Here is a 20335-nt window from a genome sequence, read left to right as displayed (position 1 = left end):
ATTAGTACAAGAATTCTAGAACTAAATGAAATGCCCCAGGGTTCTAGGTCCTTCTAAGTAGCTGAGATATTTAAGAGCAGAGTTACTTTCATACTAAAACTACAACTTAAAAAAGCATAATGGAAACTTCTCTTGGGGCAAGATAAGAACTAAATAACAGACACCGGATTGTAAGAGGCAGCACAATTTTCCTATTTTGTTGGTAAGATGATATGCTAGGATATCTTTTGGGTTCAAGATAGAATCAAGTGATTACCGGCATTTAAAGTTACTCTTTTCTCAACATATGACTGAAGGTGACAGAGATTAAGCAAAATAGACCAGATTCCATGATGAGAGAAAAGAATAAGATAATAAAGGAAGAAAGAGTATAGTAGAAAAGGTGAAGGTAGCAGAGAAATTTTAAGAAGACCAACTGGAAATGTAGAATGCAGGATGATAGAAATGTATGAATAGAATCCACTGAGGAAACACAAGGAATCTTAAATGTAAGTGAATTTCAAAATAATTTCACTTTTTGTCCTTAATCATGTACTCACACTGTTCACTTTGTCATTCAATTTAGCTTGTACAACACCTCCAAACATCTTAAGATAAAATTCACAGCCTAAGTCTTAAATCCTATGGAGAGCTCCCTTAACAATATTAATGTTCTATTTCTTTCTTCCTCTCACTTTAGTTAAGATAGAGAAGTCAAGGGAATATGTTCTTAGAATCCTAATGGATTACACAATGAAACATGTGCTTGGGTAAAATTTAACCTCCTAGAAAGCAGTTTTCTTCCAGATTTAATTTATGGGAACTCAGTATTAGATATGCAATATACATTTACTTATACAATTAGAGACACAGCAATCTGAGAAACAGAAGTACATTTACTAATTCTCAATTTTCTATTTAACATTCATGTTAAAGTAAATTCCTCCCCCCGCCCCCCGCCATTTTTTGGGATCATTTTAGTATAGCAGATCCTAAGGGTTACTGGTAGATGACAAAGAAAGAGGTGGATTAAAAATCACCAGTGTCTCAGCTTAACATTGTATGTATGAAAATGCTCAACCTCATGAACATTGCTTAATATGGTTGACAAACTCCATCTTTTAAAAACTCTTCCATTCCTTGAACTTCCTTGATTTGTTAAATGGTAATTTGGTTCTTCTTTCCCCCTCTTTTTTTTCTCTGCTTCTTTCTCTTCTTGCCTCTAAAAAATATGGATGTTACTGAGCTCCTCTTGGTAAATCATCTTTTCCAGAAATCTTCTCCTCTCTCATGGATTCATTTATCACTTCTGGATTATTTCACAAATATTTCTCTCTGGCTATATATAACCTCTGTCAAGTTCTAATTTTCTAAATGTTTGCTACTTCAACTTACTTTTCTTGCCACCACCTCGGACTCAATTCTAGTTTGGGCTCAATTCATCATGTGTCTATTTAAGTAATTTTTAAAAAGTTTATCCTTAATCCAGATCCCTCACAATTCCCCTCCCCAATAACATCCTCCAAATGCTCCACTGTTGACTAGATCTTCACAAAACACTGGTTTGATCATATCACTTGCTTATGAAAAACCTTTAAAGCCTTGCTACCTAAACCATAGAGTACATACTTGTTAGCTTGACATTTAGGGCTCATACCATCTATACAAGTATTTACTGAGCTCTTTTATTCACGAGGCACTGTTAGCCACTAGAGATGAGCAGGACATTCATGGTCCCTGCTGACATAGAGCTCACAGTCTAGTAGGAAAGACAAACATTAAAATATAAGTTTACGTGGGGCAAGTGTGAAATATGGGTGTTGTGGGGACCTCTAGCAGGGGGAGATACTTGAATAATAGCTGGAATACTCACTACTGCTTTCTTATAAATTAGGCATTCATGGTGAATAGTGAAAACTATGGCCAAATAAAAGGAAAGATATTATAGAATATTTGTCATAACCTTGGATTAAGTATCAATTTTATGGAGCTGATCATAATGGGAATTATTTAATTCACTTATGTACAAGAATTTATGCTACTTTATACAATATTCTTTTTTAGTTTTCATAACAATCTTGCAACATGCGTATCCTTATTCCCTTTTTAGAGATGTGGTAACAGCCTTGAAGAGATAGACTCCAAGGACTCTACCCAAAGTCCTAATAATTAAGTAACGGCAAGGTAGGCTTCAGATTCAAAACACATATTCTTTCTCCTACATGCCATGAATGGATCATACACAAGTTTTCCACACAAACACACTTAGCAATGATGGACTGGACATCCTAGGGCCTCCTCCACAGGGTGTCAGCCTTGAGCAGCTGGCCACAGGTGGCAACATCACAATATTTTGAGGAAGATTTTATTCTGTAACATTCTTGTAAAACTGCTTATTTCACACTGCCTTTTAAGAAATGTTCTCTACCATAATGGGAAAATTAGGACTACACAAGGCATAGGCAGTCCTTGTGAATAGTTTTTAAGTTAAACTCCTTTAAAATTTATTATTTATGATATAAAAACAGTGTATTAGACTTAATGCTTAACTTTTGGATACACAGAAAATATAGATAAAAAAATCTTCTTAAATTATCTGCATCACAATAAATTTACTCAAATCCACATTGCAAATTTCCTTATGTTACTTTCAGTATTTGAAACAAAATGTGTTTTAGCTGTTCTCTAATTCTTACGTATTAGAAATCAGAAATTATGTTGAAAAGGAAGTATTCAATATTATTCTTTACCACTGCATGCATGAACTTTTATTATTTCCTAAAACATATTTGTCAATGTCTAATTCTATATCTATAGTATTTTCTCCCAAAATATGTATTTCATTATTTCTTTTTATACTTTATTCTTGATTTTTTCCTAGAATATAAATTGTAGAAGTGCTGATTAGTTTACTAAAGAATTTCTTGTTTTGCCTGCAGATGTTAATTTTAGCATTTTGGACTGAAGAAGTAGATAAAGGTAGAAATTCACTAAACTGCATTATTATCACAACCTATTTTAATGTAGATTATTAAAGTAAATACATAGGTAAAGTAATTCTTTACGTAGCTTATATTTCTCTTAAAATTATTTGTAAAACTACTTCAAGGCATTAAACAGAACAAAGTTTCCTCAGATATTGTACAAAATGACACTTGCACAGTGTTTCCAATTCTTTGATTCCAAAACATTATTTTTGGCTATGGTATGTTAATAAAAAAAAAGTGCCTTGTAACTGAAAACAAACAAACATACTCCTTAACTCATAAGCTAATACTCAAGATACGGCTATTCCTAAAAAAATTAAGATGCCTATAACTTACTTCAAAAAAAAATCTGTAAGCACAGATTATAATATTTCGCCAATCAGCCCAATGTCTATTTTAGAAGTGTTACGTGGCTTCCTTAAACTTTTGTAACTAGTCTGTGGCAGAGTCAGAATAACACCCCTAAGTTTAACTCACTTTGGCTTTTTATTTGTCCATTCTTGAACTGTTTAGCACAGTTATTAAAAAATATTTAATTACCTATTGGCAAAGAGAAGCTTATATTAGATATTAACCTACGGTGAAGGAAGTGATTACAGTACTATATACTAATATTCATCTAAGATAGCAAAGCAATGTCATTTACCTTAAATTTACGTCTCTGCTCTGCACAGCTGTTGAAGAACCACAAGTCTGTCTCATGGCTGTAAATGTAACAAGAACAATAATGCGACCAATTTTCATACCTAAACTAAATTAAGTAGATTTGTCATAGGCTAGAAAACTGATACTGTATTTTACAAAAGAAAATTTTGATTTACAGATTATGGAAGTGTGCATGTGTGCATATGCATATACAAATATGTGTCTGTGTGTGGGTGGGCATGTATGCTTTTAAAAAGAGTAAAAGAAGTTTACTCTTTTTAATCTCGAAATTAGTTTCATGAAATTGAAAGCATTACTTACTCTCTTTGGCTAACTTTTCTTTTTTAGGATCACTATGGGTATACTATGTCTAGGAACTGCTATGAGTGGATATAAATAAATATCACAAATCAAGAGAAGAGGCTGTCTTCAGCTGTTATATATGTTTTCTGGGGTGCATAGTAAGCATGTAAAGAAGAAACATCTGGTAATGCTTAGGTTAATATCAGGGCCCATTTGCATCACAATCTTTATATATTATTCATCAATATGTCATTAATCAATGTACCTAATGATTGGACCTACTCAATTGGTGCTTTATGTAATGAATAGAAAATGTAAACATGTTTCAAATACATATATTCAGATATCTATACATGAAAGCGAAATTACTACTACAATTGGTACTCAAGCTTGTCAGATGTGATTTTTTTCTTTCCATTTAGTATTAGATAGGCTAATATCTATGCCATCTGTAGCACAAAACTCTGAAAAAATTTAAATGAAAAAATAATAGTAAATAAATACTATGCTAGAAATAGGATCTTTACCATGTCACACTTCAAATCTGGCTACCATTTTTCAACATTTAAAATAAATCAGTTGTGTGTAACAAGACCTAATATTGTTCTTGTGACTTGAGCCATCAAAACAGATTTTTCAAAAATCTGTATTTTTTCAAACTTTATAAAATAGTTCTCCATCAAAACTATATTTTAAAATGAAAAAACACACGCTCTTTTTTGTTCTTCTAACAATGTTTTGTGTCTGATAAAACACAAACCACCATGATCTATTATAAGCACAAAATACCTAGCCTTTACAAGTTCATATATTGAAACGTGTTCAATTATCTTTATGAATTTTAAGAGATAATTTATACCAATTCTACTTTGAAAGATTGGTTAAATTCTTAGTTAAGTAGAAAAAGAACTGATTGTGAGAAAATCATAAGAGATTTAAAGTGTTAATTTCATATTAAATGGTTAAGATTTTTAAGAAAAAATATTCAACCTTTTTCTTTAACATAAGTGGCTAATAGTGCAACTCACATTAAATGGCATTTGCAGATGTAAGGATAAGCATTACTTAATATCCTCATTTAACAACATATGTAACCTGGTATAGAATGCTGTTAGGTTTTAAACACAATCCCAGTATGCTTATAGTTGCTAAACTTATTAAATACTATGAAATACTAACTTTAGCCTCACATTATATTAATCACGGTATATATTTTGATGAAGAGATAAGTCTTCATTCATTATTTCTCAATTCTCATTCATAAAAACCATCTTTTCATTCCTATGACTTTCTGGCATTCGACTTGATTAAAACACAAAATAATAAAAAAACTACAGTTTTATAATTTATACAATGGAGATACATTCGTATTAATAGGCATCATAAAACACTAAATATAAGTGACACAAGAAAAGTCTTAGTAGTAATGGTTAGCACCTGCAATTGTTAAAAGGTATTTAAATTGCTTTCAATCACCCTTTCACAATAAAATAGCAAAAGTTGAGAACTTCTCAAAATTTTATTTACACATCTGGTACATGAGCGACAATTACTGATTTTAGAGTCATTAATATTCCTACCATATGTGTGTGTTATCTAAGAAAAATTATGTATATTTTAGTTAAACAAAGTATCAAATCTTGCCTTCCAATGCAACAACAAAACAAAACAAAAAAAAAAGAAAAGAGAGAGAAAGAAAAGAAAGAAAGAGAAAAGAAAAGAAAAGAAAAGAAAAGAAAGAAAGAAAGAAAGAAAGAAAGAAAGAAAGAAAGAAAGAAAGAAAGAAAATCTAAAACCCAGCCATTCTTTCCAGAGATGCCCTGGTAACCAGAATAAAGAAACTTCTACTGGACTTAGCTTTGGGGAGGAAGGAACAACTATTTTGTCTATTTTGTCGAGACATGTTAAAACAGAATTAGGACGATATGTAGTGTGTTTCCCAATAGTCGAAACATCAGCTCCTACCTTTGGCTTATGCTGCCAGCATTTAAACCTCCTTTGCTATATACCAACAACAGTGAAAAACTCCTACTCTGAAGTCACAGTGAGGGAAAGATTTCATTTGCCATCTTCTGTGACTTTTATGTAAGTTTTTCTCTGTCATGCAAATATATGGCGAGGCTGTCATGGAATAAGACAATTCGATGGAAAGACTCCAATCACTGTCATTACTTGGGGAGAGATGACAGTGAGGAAAGTGTGTCGCCATAAAATTACTGATTAGTTTAAACAACAGAGTGTAAAATTTATTTTAAAAAAATCAATATGAATCTTAAACTCAGGCTGATTCAACAAAACTTTTGCAATCATGGCAGACATTTGAACTTTAGACTATTGGAACACATCCCCTCTCCACAAGTCCTCCTTCTTCCCACCCACCTCCCGCAAATGGGTCTGTTCCCAAGAATATACATTCTCATCTCAAATTTGTCTAGGGACCAAAAATTTAATCCAGCTTTTACATAATAAGTAGTTTCTGGATTGTGTAGATCAGTAGCCTATAATTCCCTGTCATACATACTAAACTTCAGGAGGCCATCATATAAGACTTAGTTACTAACATCTGGGAGTACACCTGAAAATGAAAATAGACACCTAGGCCAGAAAAAATTCCAAGACTGTTTTGGTAAAATAAAGCAACAAGGAAGATGCTTACTGTTTTTCAAACTAAGCTTACCTTATCAGATGTGTATGTAACACATGATTCAGGAAAAACCACTGCTTATCTTTCAACAGAGCTGATAGACATTTTGAAAGATGTTTTATGTAACCTCAGATCCTACCTACCACACATTTAATAATTACACCCTAAAAATGTTTCTTCCCCCCAAACAATGTTCTATGTACTCTGGGTAGGATTATACAAAACAATGGTTATATTATGTAACAAAAAGTTACTTTAAAGGACATACATACTATCAGTTTCACAAGACAAACATAGGGAATAAGGACAACAAACTCCAGAATGTGTTTTTATAACTGTAGCAACAGCAATAACTCCTTGGCAAACTCAAACAGTTTTTTTGGCAACCCTGGAGGTTTTCTGCATTTGTCACTTGGATACAACTGCAGAGGGTTGTCTAAGACTGCTTTGTCTCCTTCCATACCATCTTACTATGGCTTTGCTTTTAAGGAAGAAATTTCACATTTTACTTTAACTTGTTTGTAAGTAAAATTCCGTTAAAATCCCACAAGGGAGTTTTATACAAAACTTCTTATGCCTACGTATACCAAATGTGGTTTCTATATAATTTTTGTAATAAGTAACCTTGTAGACATTTGAAATCTATGGGAACGGAAATTTTTTTCTCTTTCAAGAAGATAGAATGAGCTCTCCTTTTGAATTGAAATTACCGACATATGCAAATGTAAAAATTTCTGAATGTATACAACTGGGTCTATACATTTGTTATCATAATGAACATCTTTTAAAATAAGATCCCAAGGACAAGAATGCTTTACTAACCTGCAGTGGTCTCTGTTTATCACTGCTCTTAGGAGATTTCAATCCACTTGTTTGCTGCTGTAAGAGAAGTTGTCTCGCTGCTTGGAGAGCCTAGAAGTAAAAAGGGAACAATATCTAATACTTTGTTGAAAGGTAAATTGATTATCAATAATTGATTATTCCCTGGTTAATAGTAAAAGTCTTCAATGTATGAGAACCCCTTTCTCATCCTCCTTTTTAGAGAGAATTATTAAAGATCTAATGTGAAATAAAAATTCCACATAGCACACATATACAACTTTACTTAAGTCATGGAGATACATGTAATCCTGTAGGAAATAAAGTTAATTTGCTTAAAGTGCTTAAAGAGGAAAAAAATCATAAACTGCATCAATAACCTCATTTACACAAGGAACTTGTCTTTGAGTGTTCAACTAAAATGCCCACTCCCTTTTAAATTATCATTCAATTTGCATTTTCATATTACAATTTTGAAGCAAAAGCAGTAGACTTCAAGTGTTACCGGAAGCTGTAATTAAATTTGACAAATCAACATCAGATTATCTTGAAAGTGAATTAACAAGGATTTTCACTAAAGATTAAAAACACTTTTTTGTACTTACAATTCAAGGGGAAACCTCTCCTTTGACAAAATAAAGTGCAGTTTTAATGCCAAATAAAATTGAGTGGTTTTCATTTGCATTCTTAGCAAAATCAGAGAACAAAGAAATTACCACTCAACCAATCAGGTTTGTTTCTATGTGTGACAAAATACCAATCAAAATAGAAGATGTTTTCATTTATTTTTATGTTTTTTTTCCCCATTCAGGAAAATAAAACTTAACATAAGAAATGAATGTAAGCATTTCTTTTACAGAAGGAGGCACAGTTTGGTGAGTGTATTATATAAACTTATAGAAAAATCAGTGCCATAAAAATACATATTGAGATGTTTTAAAGGTAGCAGTGTAAATAGGAAAAAAAAGAACTTTTTAAGAGCCTCTACTTTGCAAACTCATTTTTCCTCTCAATAACTGAGTTCAATGAACACTAATGATGAAATTTTTCAACACATACAACTAAAATAAATCATTGCCCTACTCTGTTATTCAGTGTTTTTAGAATATGAGGTAAATTTTTCATGATGAGAGAAATATCTTAGATCAATATTCTTCTATAATAATTGAGATTCTAAGCTGATAAAAAGTACAATTTTGATTGGAATCAATGATCTGGTTTTTAAGAGAGTTTCTAGTATCCATGACAACAGTTGCTTTGACAAGATGTGCATATGGCATTACACTGCCAGCTGGTGTGAACAATGTTTGAACTACTGCATTGAGATGCTGAGCAAACAGAAAAAGTTGCCACGTCTTAACCCTCAGGGAAGGCAGTCATCCCCTGATCAATTATGAAAAGACAGAGAGAGGGCTGCTACAGTCTGGCTCCAAGCAAGTTTTCTGAGAAGGCAGGCAGACATAGAAACCAAAGTAAACAAACTGAAGGCACTAGCACCATCCCCTAACAACACTGATTTGTCTTCCCGGAGCAGGATCTGGCATAGTTTGTAAAGCACACTTTTTACATTTGGAGACACACTCATTCAGCAATCTTTTGTTTTTTTCAATTTTTCAAGTAATCATAACCTAAATGTTTCTCAGGATGTCACATTCCAGTGAACTCAGGCAATTTTATTAAAGTTCGCTTTGAAAAAAAAAAAAAAAAAGAGAGACCAAATAAAAAATTCCACGGATACTTTATCATCACAAAACTTAGTTCAAAATATTTCACTTACTATTCCAAATAATACAGCTTTCCTTTTTTAATTGCAACGTATAAAATAACTCCAAATGATATTTTTCAAGTGGAAATTGTGATAGTGTGACTTAGGTTGTGTCTATGTGAAATTCAAAAAAAAAAAAAAAAATCCACCAACTATTTTCGCCTTCGATAGCAAAATCGACACAAATTCTGCTTAATTTTTTCATAAAATTGTTTTTTTCCTTTGAGTTCATTAGTTTATTTTGTATACATGCAGTCTTAGTTTACATTTAATTCTGCAATCGTTTATTATTCTTAAAGGATTCTAATGAACACAGTTCTAATTCTTGAAGTCATGAATGGCTGGAACTAAAAGCAACCTTAGAAATCACCTACCCTGATGCTCTCAGTTTAGCAAATGAGAAAAATGAGGCCTAGAGTAATCCAGTGTTTTGTTCAAGGTTTCCAGAAGGCCAAAGTGCATTCCAGTGTGCCATACTGTCTCAGTTCCATCAAGAAACCCTTAGATGGCAATGGGTAAAGCTCTACTAATGGAGAACATATGGTACCATAATGAATTATTTTCTCCTGTAGAGAGAGAATATTCATCTATCAAAACCTAGAAGAAAAGCTACACCATAATTTTTTGATGTCTGAGGGATCCCTGGGTGGCGCAGCGGTTTAGCGCCTGCCTTTGGCCCAGGGCGCGATCCTGGAGACCCGGGATCGAATCCCACGTCAGGCTCCCGGTGCATGGAGCCTGCTTCTCCCTCTGCCTGTGTCTCTGCCTCTCTCTCTCTCTCTCTCTCACTGTGTGCCTATCATAAATAAAATAAAATAAAATAAAAAATTTAAAAAATTTTTTGATGTCTGAATTTGTCAGTGTTTGTATGGAATAGTTACCACTGAATATATATTCATTTTTATAGCCAAGTGTTCCTGCCATCCTTGACTTGCGTTTCACCACATACTCTACCAATACCTGATGGAACTCTATGCTTCTGTAACGCTCTGATCACTTGACCAGTTATTACAAATCAACTGAAGAATTCTAGAGCTGGACATAAACCTTACCAATTGTTTAGCCTTCCGTATTTTGTAGGCGAATGACTAAAGCATCAATACAACAATAACTTGATTAAAGTCACAAGGCAGTAACGTAGTTTGGTCAAAAATTCAGACTCTGGTCTCCCAAGCCTGGGGCCCTAGTCGCTTTGTCACATGGCATGATGTTTATTCATCTCAACCCAAACAAGTAACCCAATGGAATATGGAATACCCAGTGGCTAGAGAAAGATACTGGAAAATTAGATCTCTTAGAAGTACAGCTCACGGAAATTTCACTGGACAAAAGTATATACGTACGTTCTTTTTATTTATTTTCTATTATTTTTTAAAGATTTCATTTATTTGAGAGAGGGAGAGAGAGACAGAGCATGAGCAGGGGTAGGAGGCAGGGGGAGGGGGAGGGTGAAGCAGACTTCCTGCTGAGCAGGGAGCCCCAGTGGATGGACAGTGGGGCTTGAGTCCAGGACCCTGGGATCATGACCTAAGCCAAAGGCAGATGCTCAACTGACTGAGCCACCAGGCACCTCACGTACACTGTTTTTAAAGGAGTAATAATCATAATGGAATACCACTGATAGCCAGCTAAACTTTTAAAGTACCTTGGTTTCCATGCACATTTAGAGTTATCTTTAAAATAGTCCAGGATCATCTTTCAACACAAATCCTCATGAAAAAGAACCACTTGCCTTTCTCAACATTCTTTTCGTAGCCGTAGAGATCGCTATGGTAAATATAAAAGGTGGGAGAACAAAAAACAACTCCAAGAGATCAGGATGATTTAAAACTCACAAGCAGGAATCTTTGGCAGTTCGCATTCTCACTGCAGGCATCGCATGACATTTTTATTCCCAGTATTCTGGATATCATTTTAGAACTGAATTTCAATAAACAATTGCTCGGAGACATTTTTTTCATCTTTGTAATTTATTATTGTAGCTACGCAAAAGGCAAAAGATTATGAGATAAAATACTTTCATCAATATAAGGTGTTAGGTGTCAAATTATATAAAATATTAATTTGAAAATCACTTGTCCACTTCAATGGGTAAACAGAAAAGATAGATTCCTGGGACATTCATTAAGTTCTATGAGCTGTTTAGGTATTTATAGGATCACCCACAGCAAAAACAAACAAAAACAACAACCATCCAAACAACCTCCGCACCCCCCCCCCAAAAAAAAACAACCCGTAGAACAAAAGGCAAAAGATGTTTACAAAACTTCCCTTAATAATGACTGTGATTCTAATGAACAACAAGAAAGAGGTTTCTAAAGCAGCCAAACCATATCTAGTTTCCAAAAACACATTTGTTTTGCATTAACAGTGCACTTTACTTAATGAAGTTATCTAATTTTAGTAAAGCTAAAGAAAATTAAGGTAGGACATTTTAAAAATTGGAATCAGATTAAAATATCTTGGAAAGATGAAAAGAAAATCTTTACAATAGATTAAAGATATACTTTTTGTAAGGCAGAGGTGTGGGAATGCATAAGTTTTTTCAGAATCCGGTGCATCTTCCTCTAAAAAAGTGTGCTATGTCTTATGTTAACCAACTGGAATTTAAATAAAAACGTAAAAGATATTTATTGAAAATACCATTCCTAATAGCTACTGTTTAATTTCACATAAATTAAAATTCTGCAAGAAAAACAAAGTTGAAGCCTAGCACCCTTCCACAAATAGTAATAACTTTATGCTAACTATGAATCTCATATACAGAAAATAACTCTAGTGAGTAGGTCATGATGAGAATTAAGAGTAAGAAAAGCTTTGTAACCTGTCAGATTAATAGTTTTTTCTTCTTGAAGAACATCGAAAACTTTCACCAGGAGTAAAATTGTTTGAGAATGGCTTAGAAACACCCAGTGAAACCAAAAATGTTGAGTATTCTAAGGTTTATAAATAACTTTTTTTTTCAAAGTAAATATATGTATATTTTGGGAGAAAACAGACATCACTCATATCTCTCCCCATAAAAATAGGAATGCTTAACCTATCAGCCTGTTGCATTTGAGACATTAAAATGAAAAATGACATCTACACCCATTAATATCTTCAATGTATAAACAGCACAGCATGACACATTCTTGAGAGCTGAAGGCTACAAAATCTCTCTGAAACATAAATAACAAAGCACTCAGAAGCATATTTGATGTTGATATTCATCTCTGAGAAAAACACTGCTGCCTAGGCTTCTTATGAAAATAGATGCAGCCCAAATGGATCTCCTGTAATTGGTTTCAGATAGCGAGGTCAGAAGAAATATGATACAAGAAACGATTATGTGGAACAGGCAAAACAAGAATGTTTACACAGGCACTCCCTAGTTATACTGACAAGGGGTGTATACTTTGCAGATAACCAGAACCAAAAAAAAAAAAAAAATACCAGCAGGACATTCAAAATTTTGCTCCTCATACTCACATGTTTTAACCTTTAACATATGACGTCTTTACCATGTTACTTTGAACACTGAACGTAAAATAAGTTTTCAAACAGAATATCATTGTCTAATTATTTTCACAAGTGTAGTTGATAAAAAGCATATTCAGATCCTTCCATAAAGGATGTGAATTCCTATTCTGTTTGGCCTTTCCTTGTATTATGTTCCCACTAAAGAGAATATACTGATAAATGTAATCTGAAGTCTCATAATGCTATCTAATAGAAGAAAATTAATCATCTAATTGTCATGTCCTATTTTCAAACAGCAATCTATCAGAGTGAAATTATGCATTTGTAGCTATTGACCTTTCATTTTATCATGGCTGATCCATAATTAGACTAAGTTTGTTGGGGAAAAAGCTAATTACAAATTTTTTTTAAAAAAATAATTGTTATTTTTGTTTTACAGTATATCTTACATAAAGTTAAAGAATAAATGTGTGGATATATTGTGTTCATAGCATGTACTACTATGCGAGTCAAATTGAGAAGCTAAGATCTTTTATTTCATGGTACTATAATAAGAGTGAGTAATTAAGAATAAAGCATCCTGTTCACCAATCAAATGTCAGTCTGTTTTGGCTCAGCATTCATGATGTAGATCCAAAGGAGAGACAACTGAGCAATTAAATATGTGATGGAATGGATTCTTAGGTCATCCTCAGAAGTTCTAACAAAGTCCTCCAGGTTCAGATCCAAACCCCAATATTCAGTATCTTCCAGTATGGCTCTGAATTCCCACATAAGTTCAGAAACCCTTCTGTAAAATAAGCCTGTGAATTACTGGTAACTAATAGTTATGTTTTTTCAGGTCTAGAATCATATACGCAGTTCATTGGGAAGAACACATTCTCTTCCTTGGGCCTGGCATTCCACAGGCTACAGTAAATAACATTAAGTAGCTTGGTATTCATATTTCATATTTTCCTTATTATTCTGCTGCTAATAATAATGAATTGCTAATGGAACCCAAAAGGAACATTAATATAACCTATAGCAATACTAAATACAATTCCTGTTCACATATTAAGGAATTCTGTCCAACTTCAAAAGTCCCAAGTATGAAAGGTTAAGAGGAATTGGAACTAATTTTATTAAAATTAAGATTTTTATAATATTTATTTATTATGGTACATAGTCCAGGAACTACAATCGTTTATGTGCATTCTCAGTTATTTCTCTTTCTGCTATAAAATATTTTATTATTTTTCCAAACATACTTTGGATTTACTTTTTATTTCTCACATACCTACAGTTGCTTTTTTTCCCCTCATTATGGAGCCAACACCATCTTTAGTTTGGATATGGACTGAACACTTTTATTACTGCTGTTATAATGTCAACTGGCATACTGGATACTAACTGAAAATACAGGCTATTAAATTATAGTATAATATCTGAAAGTAAACTATTGTTTGAATCTGGTGTTCTGGATTTCCTCCTCAATTTAATAATAAAATTGCAGAGAAGAATTTGGGAAAGTATTCGTAAAAATAAAATACATAAAAAAATAACTGTCATTAAAATTTTTTTGGAAGTATGTTCCATGTACCACGCAGAGAACTAAGCATTGAGCAATTGTGAAGGAAGGAAGTGGGTGATATGACATTGCTTTTACCTTCAAAGAGCTTTGTGTCTAATAAGAAACATTTGGTTTAAAGTCAAAGGGTCATAAAAAATGTTCGTAAAATATTTCAGGAGTTCATAAGTTGAAGAAATTATTTTCAGTTGGGAAGCTCAGATAAATGTTTATAGGGACACAAAATAGTGATGAACTTATACAACAAATAGCTCGTTTTGTAAACATGACAGGACATAGTCACACCATGTAGAAGCAAAGAATATGTGGGATCATATACAGTGATGGGATCATATACAGTGAAAAGAAAATAATAATCTCAGATAAAGTATCTGCTTAGCTTAGAAGCTAGTTACGCATCATGGGAAATCTGGCTGAAGTGAATTAATGAACATAACTAAAACAATCAATGGCAAAAATTCTTCATATTACTTAGCAGGTAAAGGCAAATGTTGCTAAATTTGCAAATGATAAGATAAGCCTGACCCCATGACAATACTGAGGTCCTATTGTGAAGCACAAATGAGAAATAATGGAGAGAGTAAGGAAAGATAAAGACATGAGGCAGAAAGAACAGTTAAAAGGTACGTGCAACTGTCCAAATATGAGATCACAAGAACTACTTTAAATAAAAATGAGAATCACAAGAGGTACTGTCAAAGTGGAACTGCAGGACTTAGTAACCGGGCATAGAGTAATAAGGGCTTCTAGGAACAGGTAAATGATGACTTCAAAATTTTAAGTCAAGGTTAACTGGGAGAATAGCTATCACACTTCTTGAAGAGGGTAACAGAGATTAGAAAACATAGGCTTTGGAGAGAAACAATGCTGCTTACCTGCCGGCAGGATAACGGAAGATTTCCTTAGTATATACCAATAATGCAGAACTCTAGTTTCGGAGGGACCAGGTTGAAAACAGCTTTCCCAAAGTAAGAGATTAGACAGCATGTAGAACAAAGGGAAAGTATTAGATGCTGGTAAAGAATAAAGAGAGGGGAAGACCCAAACTTAGGGAACATCCACATTTTGTTTAGAGGTGAGATAGTAAAAAAGGAAGACAATGAATGGTTAGCAGTGCACAGCAAGAGAGGTCGAAAGACTTCTGGAAAATGTTGAACATAAAATAACCATGTGACTCAGCAATTCCACTCCTGGGCATATACCCAAGAGAAATGAAGACATATGTCCACACAAACAGTTGAACGTGAATGCGCATAGCAGCTTTAGTCTTACTAACCAGAAGGTGGAAACAACCCACATATCCATCAACTGATGAATGGATACACAAAATATGGTCCATTTATAAATGGAATATCACTCAGCCTCAAAACGGAATGAAGTATTGATACATTCTGTAATATGGATGAACCCTGAAAACATGCTAAGCGAAAGAAGTTAGTCATAAAGACCACATATTGTATGATTCATTTATATGAAATGCTCAGAATAGGCAAAAGCATAGAGACAAAATTGATTAGTGATGATTGCCAGGGGCTAGAGGGAGGAGACAAAACTCAGTGACTGCTAATGAGTATGGGGTTTCCTTTGGGGGGGGGGTGAAAATATGTGGGAATCAGATAGTGGTAATGGTTGCACAACCTTGTGAATACACTAAAATCCACTGAAACATATCATTTAAAATAATAAATGTTATGGTATATAAATCCTATCTCATGAAAGTTTTATATATTTAAATAAAAGAATTATGATGTTAATTATATCTCAGTAAAGCTGGGAAAAATAGAAAATAGCAAAAAAAAAAAAAAAAGGAATTGTGAAGGGAGAAAATGGATGTGTTCTCAACCCCCACCCCGCCAAAACTCAAGGAGGTTAAGAATTAATGAAAGTTCTTGTGGATTTGATAATCTGCATGTGGCCTACCAGACAGCAGTTCCCATAGAGCATTGAAGTAGAAATTAGGCTGCAGGGAATTCTAAGGGAAAACTATGGCCATGGGGGCAAACAATTATTTTGATAAGTTCTGCGAAGACCAAAATCAAAGTCAACTATAGCTTGAAAGGTTGCCTGTTTCTGTTGTTGGTTTTAAAGACAGTTTGCTAATCAGCTAAGAGGGAGCAGAGAAGCTGTAAGAAGTTAAGAGACCTGAGAAAGTCCCTGGAGGGGGTGTCAAGGGGCTAAATCAAGGAGCAGGAACAGGTGACAGCCTTGTGGGAAGTGGAAACACATCTTCCTCCGAGACAAGTTCAAGAGAAGGGAAGAGAGGTGACTTTGCCAGGCAGAGGCAGGAAGAGGAAAGAGTTCACACTGAATAGTCTCAATTAATTCAGACACTGAGAAAGTGCAGTTATCTAACTGAGAACGAGAGAAAGATGGGAATTGCTGAGGAAACAAAACTGAGAAAGCTTTTCCTCTCATTGTTCTGAGCAGTGCAGCTAGTAGGGTAAAACCTGGCATTTAAAATGTTCGAGTAGGAAATGTACTTCCACAGATACTGATGACACACGGACCTATGGAGGTCTTCTGAAATGTTGCCTCCATAACTAAATAAAGAACTCCTGATTTTTCCACTGCTCTAATTTGGGATCATCACTACTCAGAGTCTTTTTATACTTTTAACCTGGCCAAGGGGCCTGGCACCTCCAATTATATCAAGTACAAGCTGAAGAGTCACTTACAATATGTGCTATGTTATTGTGCATCCTAAGGACTGGTTGTCTTTAGTTTTTAAAAGACAGCAAAATAAAATATATCCGTGACGCTGATACTACTGGCACAGCTGACTATTCAAAAGCTTCTCTTTGGAACTAAGAGAGCAAATATGATATAATGGTATTGACTAGATTTCAGCAGACAGTCTTTTTGCCTTTTATTAGTTGATGAACTTGGACTACCTAATCACCCTGAGCACTAATTTTCTCGTCTATTAGATGCAGTTTAATAATATTTACCTTTGCCTATAGGTGATTTGTGAAATCAGATGGGATAAGGCATTTGAAAGGTATTCTAAAAGCTGAAGTATAAAGTAATATTATTTCAAGCGAAGACTTTTGAAATTATGTAATTCCTCCAGTGGATGTCTGTTCTTCTACGTGTAAGTACCGGTCAGTTGAGATCAACTACTGGCTTTTAGGTTTATAAAGACTGCTAAATAGGTATGTGCATTTTTTTTTTTTTTTTAGGTATGTGCATTTTAACTAACAGGCTGGGCATATGGTAATTCCTGAAAGTGTACCTGTGGATTTGATTTTTATTTATCAATATCTATTTCGTTCTCTGCAGTCTATTCAGTAGAAAAATTTCCCACTGGGTAGGAAAAATATCTTAACAGCTTCATGTCGTATCATATTTTGCGAAGTTGTATTTTAATTTCTGCTGAGGCTGAAAGGGTTTATAACTTTACAAATAAATAGGTGAGGTACACCCTTCTCTCCCAGGCCCACATCACCACTGCTAGGAGATCACCTGCCCTCAAGGACCTTTTAATATGGTAGGAAAGATAAAAATGCACTCAATATAACCACACCGCAACACAGAAATGTGCTTCCTGCCATTAAAAGGTACAAGTGGCTATGGGGGTTCAGCAAAGGCAAGAAGTGAAAACAAGGAGAATTAATGCTTGGTCAGTGCTCATTATCTGCCAGCTATCATTCTAAATCCCCACACATACTATCTCATTTCATTCTTGAAACACCGTACTTTATTATAGAAGTGCAAATTGAAGCTCAGGGTAGTTAGGTTATATGTTCAAGCTGTTTCACATATCCTTGAAATGGTGTCAGAGATCTGAACAACTGGCTGGCTGACTTTGAAGCTAATGGCCTTTCCACAAGGGGTGGTGAGGAAGAGTGCATCATGAAAGGGACTTTTATTTGATAAAAGACATAAGTAAAAAAAAAACAAAACTGGGCATAAGGAGGAAAAAATTGGTTCTAAGTCATTAACAATATTGCTACTTACGTCAACTAGAACAAGGAATTCCAAGATCCTATTCGTGTTGTTTTTCCTTTTCCTTATTCTTCATGAGAACTATTCATACAAGCTTACGTACTAAAAGCAATTCACTATCCTTAAAAGACAATGTCTTTGAAGTTATTAAACATTTGATTCATGATGCTGGTTATAAACAAAAAACCAATATTAAAGATAAAAACATTTTAATAATCATCTTCCATCATAAGCAGACACAAAACAATACCATCTGCTAACAGGCGTTGAATAATCTGTACTACGTTCTGATGGATCTAGGAGGTTGCCTGATAAAATAGAGGATGCCCAGTTAAATTTGAAATGATTTGTATTTCTACTTGCTAAATTTAGAAATCCTAGTCACAAAAGTCTTTCAGAATAGGTTGCCAAGATATGGGGGTTTTTTGAGACTGAGTTTTCCATTTAAAGGTAATTTTTTTTTTTTTTTTTTTTTTTTTTTTTGAGAGAGGACACATGCGAGAGTGGTGAGGGGGGCAGGCAGAGGTAGAGGGAGAAAGTGGATCTTAAGCAGGCTCAGAGCTGGGCGTGGGTGGGGCTCCATCTCAGGACCCTGAGACCATTACATGAGCCAAAAATCAAGAGTCGTATGCTTGACTGAGCCACGTAGGCACCCCTAAAGTTAAATTCTATTCATCAGTGGAAATCTTTTTTCAGTCCTAATGAGTAAATGATGTCATCTTAGCCACATTTTCTAGGTTAGTCAGGCAGTGACTTGGAGGCTCGGGCTGCTTTCCTGTGAGAAGGAATGTTCCTGCGGCTACAAATGCATAGCAAAAGAAGGAGGTGGACCACTCCAAAGGAAAAGTAAATGCACCAGTTTTTGGAAAAGCCAGACCAAGAAAAGCAGAGGGAAAGTTTCTTTTAGAGTTCACATTCTAGCTTCCTGCAATTGAGACACAAATGAGAAAAATGCAAAACTCTGGCTCTCCATTCACCCTCCTCTCAGCAAGGATGAGGATCAGTAGCCAGGAACCCTGAGGCAAAGATTATGACCCTGCTTGGCACCAAGGGGAGGAAATGCTACAGCAGATCTAAAGGAAAGAGCCTTGAGGCAGAGAGCCTCTGCCTACTTAACCCAGAAGCTAACTAGGCCAGTCCCAGAGGAGGAAGAGATAGAGCAAAAACGATTAGAGAAGGGAGAGGCCTTGATTAGTTCAGGTGCAGACACAGTAGATTGAGAACCACTAAAGGAGAGCCCTTAAAGCTAAAATTAGAGTGTTCTTAGAAACACAATGACAGGTGTCCCGGCGTTTCATTGCATTTGTATCTTTGGGGTAAATCCCCAACAGTGCAATTGCTGGGTCGTAGGGCAGGTATATTTTTAACTGTGTGGGAAATATCAGAAAGGGAGACAGAACGTAAAGACTGCTAACTCTGGGAAACGAACTAGGGGTGGAAGAAGGGGAGGAGGGCGGGGGGTGGGAGTGAATGGGTGACGGGCACTGGGTATTATTCTGTATGTTAGTAAATTGAACACCAATTAAAAACAAAACAAAACAAAAAAAAAATAAATAAAAAAAAAAAAAAAAAAAAAAAAAAGGAAACACAATGACAGAGCTGCCAAAGAGGCCTCAGAATTTCCCAGTTCTAATCCCAGTACCCTTCCGGGTTTCCGGATAACCTCATCCCCATCGGTGATGAACTCCCAATACATTCCATCCTCCCAAGCAGTTTACAATTTACTAGTCTTCAGGGCAGTCTAAAGCGCAAAACATTAAACTCAGAAGAAATCTAGTCTTTGACAACCAACTACTGATCAAGCACTGCAATTAATAAAAAAAATACTGATTGAATGAATCAAAGAAGAAATACATTTATAGTAAAATCATAGTTGGGATTTTGTGTTTTTAGGCTGTGTTATACACCATGTGAATTATGAAGCACCAACTGTGTAATATTGTTTGAAGCAAATTTCCCAAAGATTATATTTTAGAGATCCTGGACAAACTCCCCTTGGAGAACAACCCAGGGCATTTCCATTTTGTGTTCCAGCTATCCCAGAGTTCAGGTTAGATTACCTTCAGCATACGAAGTGGCATATTATAGTAATTAAGTACCAGGTACATGCAAGTGTTCTTTAGAATAAAACAAAATGTAAATTAATGGTGGAAATAAGGATCATCTTAGCACGTCAATAACTATGCTTCAATGTAATTTTTATGGAGTCTTGTGGG

At 34.6% G+C, this 20335-nt stretch overlaps 1 protein-coding gene and 1 long non-coding RNA gene across 22 annotated transcripts in view; one reads left to right on the top strand and one right to left on the bottom strand.

The window, feature by feature from the left end:
- Window positions 1–20335, bottom strand: part of FOXP2 (forkhead box P2) — a 555335-nt gene that overhangs the window by 145884 nt on the left and 389116 nt on the right. For 15 of the 21 annotated variants that reach the window (XM_038557404.1, XM_038557424.1, XM_038557425.1 and 12 more), the window contains one exon: window positions 7381–7470. In XM_038557404.1, the coding sequence (XP_038413332.1) occupies window positions 7381–7470 (90 nt within the window). Of the gene's footprint in view, window positions 1–3612; window positions 3671–7380; window positions 7471–10194; window positions 10314–10787; window positions 10895–20335 lie in introns of those variants that run through there. The other 6 variants (XM_038557417.1, XM_038557418.1, XM_038557423.1 and 3 more) reach the window with 6 other exon arrangements.
- The window catches only part of LOC111098843, a 49653-nt gene continuing 39528 nt past the window's right edge, over window positions 10211–20335 (top strand). The window contains exons 1-2 of the long non-coding RNA XR_005369785.1: window positions 10211–10481; window positions 17135–17265. This is a non-coding gene — a long non-coding RNA (uncharacterized LOC111098843). The remainder of the gene's footprint in view (window positions 10482–17134; window positions 17266–20335) is intronic.

This window comes from Canis lupus, chromosome 14, assembly GCF_011100685.1.
Source record: "Canis lupus familiaris isolate Mischka breed German Shepherd chromosome 14, alternate assembly UU_Cfam_GSD_1.0, whole genome shotgun sequence".
NCBI lineage: Eukaryota > Metazoa > Chordata > Mammalia > Carnivora > Canidae > Canis > Canis lupus.
This window is presented reverse-complemented; position numbering and strand designations above follow the sequence as displayed.